This window comes from Miscanthus floridulus, chromosome 11, assembly GCF_019320115.1.
Source record: "Miscanthus floridulus cultivar M001 chromosome 11, ASM1932011v1, whole genome shotgun sequence".
Classification (NCBI taxonomy): Eukaryota; Viridiplantae; Streptophyta; class Magnoliopsida; order Poales; family Poaceae; genus Miscanthus; species Miscanthus floridulus.
This window is the reverse complement of record NC_089590.1, coordinates 30,542,924-30,548,581: the sequence shown is the minus strand read 5'-3', so window position 1 is coordinate 30,548,581 and position 5,658 is coordinate 30,542,924. Positions and strand designations below refer to the sequence as shown.

The 5,658-nt window shown below is 44.1% G+C and overlaps 1 protein-coding gene across 2 annotated transcripts; it reads right to left on the bottom strand.

Annotated features, from left to right (window-relative positions):
• Positions 1-279: 279 nt before the first annotated feature.
• LOC136492971 (acetylserotonin O-methyltransferase 1-like) lies at positions 280-3,309 on the bottom strand. Of its 2 annotated transcripts, XM_066488992.1 has the most exons (3): positions 2,903-3,309; positions 2,483-2,716; positions 280-793 (listed from the first exon to the last, which is right to left on the bottom strand). In XM_066488992.1, the coding sequence occupies exons 1-3, from the start codon at positions 3,260-3,262 to the stop codon at positions 491-493; spliced, it is 897 nt and encodes a 298-aa protein (XP_066345089.1). In that variant the 5' UTR covers positions 3,263-3,309; the 3' UTR covers positions 280-490. The 2 variants fall into 2 exon arrangements, with proteins under 2 accessions (XP_066345089.1, XP_066345088.1); XM_066488991.1 differs by having other exon boundaries at positions 2,483-3,309.
• Between the last annotated feature and the right edge of the window lie 2,349 nt (positions 3,310-5,658).

Genomic DNA, 5,658 nt, shown 5'->3' with positions numbered 1-5,658 from the left:
TGTTCCTGTGTTTTTCCTATGAAAATAAACTGATTCTTACAAAATTCCTTTGCAAATCCTGTGAATTTCCTGTGTTCTAGATAGGCCCTAACTGTCTCACACTGTTTTGGGACTATGGTGTAGTGGATAGAAGAAAATATCCTAAGGGCATGTTTGGATTGCGGAAAAAAATCAAGTTCCTGTGTTTTTCCTGTGAGATTGAACTGATTCCTATAAAATTCCTGCATGATTCCTGTGAAATTCCTACGTTCCAAACAGGCCCTAACCATTAGCAACATGTTTCACACAACAATTATAACATGACATATTATTTATATTCAATAAAATAAAGTTACAAACCAGCAAGCCAGGAACAACGACGCGCTATATACTTAATGGGCGACACATATTACATATATATATATCATATTTATTTATAGCCCAAGAGCAGAAAGGAGAACAGAGGCATGCATCTTAGCCTGCTGCTAATTGACAAGACATCAAGCATTATTCATGGGTAGATCTCGATTACTGAAAAGGGGCCCAATACTGGCATGATTTTGTAATCGTCACTGAATCCAGCATCAGAAAAGATCTTTTTCCATTCATTTATGTCTCGTTCCACCCCGTTGATACTCAACATGAACATGTTCCGTATGACTTCCATCTCGTTGATTTTGCTGTCTCCCTGTGATGATCCTCTCACCATCTCTATGATTATCACCTTTCCTCCTGCAGTTCTAGAAGGAATGGCTTGCTTGCAACGTTGAAGTATCTTGACACAATTTTCATCGCTCCAATCATGTAAAATGTTCTGTAACAGGTAGAAATTATAAACAATTTGAAGGGAAAAAGAACAAACAGGATAACGAAATGACCAATTTCTCTATAACTTCCAATACTATTTCAGTATGCAATCAAGGACCCGATGTCAATTTGTATAATTTAATGAAATACTATTTTCCATATGGAGGTTCATAACATATGATCTGTTTGATTTAGCCAACTAAATAATTTTAGACCAGCGCTACTAATCTTCCATATTATCACGTTTTGATTTTTAAGGTCGATGAAACTTAAAATTTGTTCTTTCACTATATTTTGCGACCTTTCTGTATAAAAAGGGAGTGGGAAAGAACACATCATGTTTCATCCATTTCTGTTGTGAGAGGTTTTCTTCAATCATTTGCATAAGAAATGATGCATTCCAAATAAGTTTATCCCAACTATATGAAATCGAACCGTTTATTATGGGTTTCAATCTTTCCAAAATGTCACGAAGTGTAAGCGATCCAAAAATATATTGTAAAGCATATATCCTCACTTGTAAAAATAATAATTTTTGTCAATGCCTCTGTTTTTTTTCTACCGGCGACTTATAATGCATAGGCGCCAACAGAAATAGAATTATGGGCCAGGGGCACTGAGCTGATAGTGTAATGCATTCTACTAGCGTTTTCTTTAAGTCTACCGCTACTTAAAATCGTATATTTACAATAGCGGTTCTTTTAATCCTACAATCAGTACAAATCCTGAGTAAATACTTGATTTCAACTGTCAATTCTCTTAAGCCTACCACCTGTAAAGATGTATTTACACCGACAGTTTTCTTAACAAAATACAAATAATTCGAAATCAAACTTTGAATTTTCAAATGATCCCGGATGAAGAAATGATCTAAAAGAAAGCTATAGTACTTGAAAATATCTGCAGCTTCATATTTACTACTTTTTCATTTAAAATTAATTAGGACCAGGAAATTATGTTTTATGATTAATGATCTTGAAATTCATTTTTTTGAATGTTTTAATAACCTCGGACGGAGAAATGACCTGAACCAAAGTTTTAGAACTCAAAAATATCTAAAATATTTTGGTTTAAACTTTTTTCATTGAATTCATTTAGGTTGTCAAATATGCATTACAATATTTACTGGAGTGGATACAAAAAGAAATGCATCTACTACTCAAGTACGATGGACATTGATGCGTAGTGGTCAAGGAAGGAACATACGAAGCCTAAAGTTGTGAGTTCAATTCTAGACAACTATATGCGCATGAAAAATCATGTGATTTCTAGCGCACTTCTAGATTAAATGTTTTTTTGATATTTTTTTGGCCGGATCTATAAATTCTAAAAAATGATTTACATAGACGGTTTGTGTAAGCATACCGTCAGTATAGATCGATTTACACTAGCAACGTTCTTAGTTGTACAAATATTTACATAGATCGGTTTGTGTAAGCATGCCGCGCGCAGTAAAGATGTTTTTTTACCAGTGACTTGAACGCATAACCAGCCCTGTATTGTAATGCGCCACGTGGTGCACCTTTCATCGATCTATATTTTTTCATTTTATTTGGCTTGCTCGTATCAGAATTTTTGTTCATGGTGGAAAATTAAGTGTAGCTATTGTACTCGCCCTAGCCCAAATTCAATTCGACAAACAACACTGTTCGGATATATAGGCCGAATAGTAGACCATGCGATATATTATTGATACCTTGAGTAAGACAGCGTCAGCTGGTGGAATGGACTCAAACATGTCACCTTCGATGAAATGAATGTTACCATCACTGGCGGTTGCCTGGCTGACGACGTGAGGAAGGTCCAGCACCATGCACTTAATGCGTGGAAACGCGCTCGCGATGACCTGCGCGGCCGCGCCATGGCCGCCACCAACGTCGACCAGCGAGCTCAGCCCGCGAAAGATACGGCCCTTGTCCATAATAACGACCTCGAGGAAGAGCTGGCTATCAGCGGCCACGGAGTCGTTCAGGAGGCTGCTAAACGCGGCATCCTGGTTCGCCATCTCCGACTGGGAGCAGCCGTGCGCCAACTCGAAGAGTGACCCGGCAGCAGCCGGCTCCTTTCGTAACCAGTCAGACATGCTGAAGAAGGAAGATACGACGAGAGGACTCACCAGGAACGGCACCATAGGGGACAGGTTGCGATATCCGACGAGAAAGCGGCACGCCGTGGTTAACCCGTACACGGGATCACCGCTGTCTTTACCCGCGGTGGCAGTGAAGATGCCCGTAGTGCTGAGTACTTCCATCACGCGCTGGAGGTCTGGCACCTTGGCTGGATGTATCTTGGTGTCGGCTACGATGTCGGCTAGGGTTGCGGCACCACCGCGGCGGTGGATGGTCTCGGGGATGCTGAGATCCACTGCGCACTTGAGAGCCATGGACTTGATGTAACCGTGCACATGGGTTTGGAGCTCGGAAAGAGATACTAGCAAGTCCTGTGGGCTCACTTCGGCCAAGAGTCTAAGCGTCATGCTGAGGTTAGCAAGCTTCACTGCAAACTAAAGCTCGTCTGTGTACTCGGGGGCTAAGATTTGTTCCATCCAGCGCCTTTTATAGAGAACACTATGTCACTATCCAACGCCTTCTATACAGAACACTAGAATGACCAAAACATTTATTTACTCAGAATACACAAGAACATATCAATCTATCAAGACGCCACCCATGTTTTTCCTCTAAGACTATTGACTACACTATGTAACATGAAGAAAGAACATCCACCCATGTGTTCTTGGTTTCTACTAGAAAACAAGTTTACCGAGGCCGTCAAAACAGAACTACGGTGGCAACAACCACCTCTGTAGTAGAGGCGTATTCGATGCCCACCTCTGTAAATATTTTTTTTTAATTAAAAAAAAAGGCCCAGCAAGGCCATCGACACAGCCTAGGATAAGGAAAATAGCATCTTGGGGATTGAATGATAACACATGACCATTTTGACAAACATCGGTTGCTAGTATATAAGGTGACGTTCAAATGGATGAAAGGTTGGCTTGGACGTAAACAACATGAAGATTGCTAGCATATAAGATTAGAAGTCTGTGTGGACACTACTACACTATTCTTTTGGCAGGCGGGCGTAGAAGTCTGTGTGGACACTACTACACTATTCTTTTGGCAGGCGGGCGTTTTGGGTTTACGCATTAGGGCAAAACGTCCGTCTCTGCCAAAAGGCATGCATTAATGTGGCTTTGCGGAGGCGGATGCAATGCCCGTATGCGAAAATCAATATTTTCATAGCCGGACAGAATGCCCGCCTGGGAAAATGAATCAGAAAAACAAAAAAAAAAGAGAAAACCCCATGGACAAGCCCGCCGAGCCCATTCACTCTCCGCCGTCGCCGCTCGCCAGATCTGGTGTTGTCGTCGTCGCTGGATCCGCTGCCTGGGGGCATGCCCGCCCTGGATCTGCCGCCGATACGTGCGCCTGTCGTGGATCCACCGCCGAGGAGCGTGGCCACCCTCGATCTGCCGCCGAGGAACGCGGTTGCCCTCAATCCACTGTCGGGGGCGCGCCTGTCCTAGATCCAGGCACCCTCCGTCAAACTCCACGCCTGCTTGTTGGATTTGGCCTGTCGCGGAGCCTGCTCGAAGTCGCAGTCACCGATAGGCCTCCCGCAGCTGCCACCGGGTCCGCCCTGGATGCTGTCGCTCAAGAGCTTGCTCGGGTGGGGGAGGGCGCCGCTGCCACTGCTCAGAGGGTGGGGTTGGAGCGCTACGCTGCTGCTCGGGTGGGGAGGGATGCCGCCGCCACTGCTCGAAGGGTGGGGAAGGGGCGCCGCTTAGAGGGTGGGTGCGCGGCCGCTGCTCGGACCTCGGAGGGAGCCGGGTGAGAGAGGAGATGCAGAGAGAAAGAGAGAGCAAGACGAGACATAGAGAGGAACCTCTTAGGAGACGGGCTGAGTGGGCCGAATGGGCTTCGCTGGATTAACTGAGGTGGGCCTCTTAAGAGGTCTACCGCGTGTAGCGCAAGTGGCAGGAGCCTGTGGCTTGCTCCGTGCCGACCAGCGTTCGAGTCCTGGACTCGGCGCTCGTTCCTCACCTCAGAGATTTATTCTCCATTAATAATTTCAGTTGCCTCTCGCGCAGATATACCACAATGGTCAAGTGACGTGCCCGCCACATTCGGAGTCTGGTGATCTTCGAGTATATCTCAGCTGCGTTCGTTGTCTAGGTATAGTTGTAGGTTTGTTCGTATATCGTGTGTGTGTGAGGTGTGCGTGTGTGTGGTGGTGTGTGTGTATCCGAACAGATTATACAGCTGTACTTAAGATGAGAGGCCAAAAAAAATCAATTTTTGACTGCCTCTGTAAGTTAGTTTTATGAGGGACAATTTTGACCACATTCGTAAATAAAATGTTTGGCTCCGTAAATGCAGTTTGTGAGACGGTTAATTGTGACCGTATCCGTAAATGAAAACGTCCACCTCCGAAAATCCTCAGACATTTTATGAGACGGTTGGATTTTTTGACCGCCTCAGTTAATGTTTATGTAGTATCTCATAAAATTATTTTTATAGTAGTGGGAAAACCTAAAACTCATGCAACGAAGTCAAAGTCACCAAGTGTAAGAAGCCCGAACGAAGGGACACAAAGAAACCAAGCAAAAAGAGGCTGCACAGCAGCATAAGAATTGTCCGTGGTTATCAGCAACAGTGCACCGAAGAAAACGTTCATGGGCATTAGAGTCCGCAGAGGAGATTTCTGTTTACCGAAAAACTCCGATGTAATCAGAGGGAACGATACCGGAGAATAGTGTGCCCCAGGAGTTTCTGCACTGGCACATATATATCATATTTATTTATAGCCCAAGAGCAGAAAGGAGAACACAGGAATGCACTGCCTGCTGCAAATTGACAAGACATGATA

Coding starts and splice junctions, on each gene's coding strand:
- LOC136492971 (XM_066488991.1), bottom strand. CDS start 3,262: ATGACGCTTAGACTCTTGGCCGAAGTGAGCCCACAGGACTTGCTAGTA. Junction 794..2,482: donor CTGACGCTGTCTTACTCAAG/GTATCAATAATA, acceptor TACCTGTTACAG/AACATTTTACATGATTGGAG.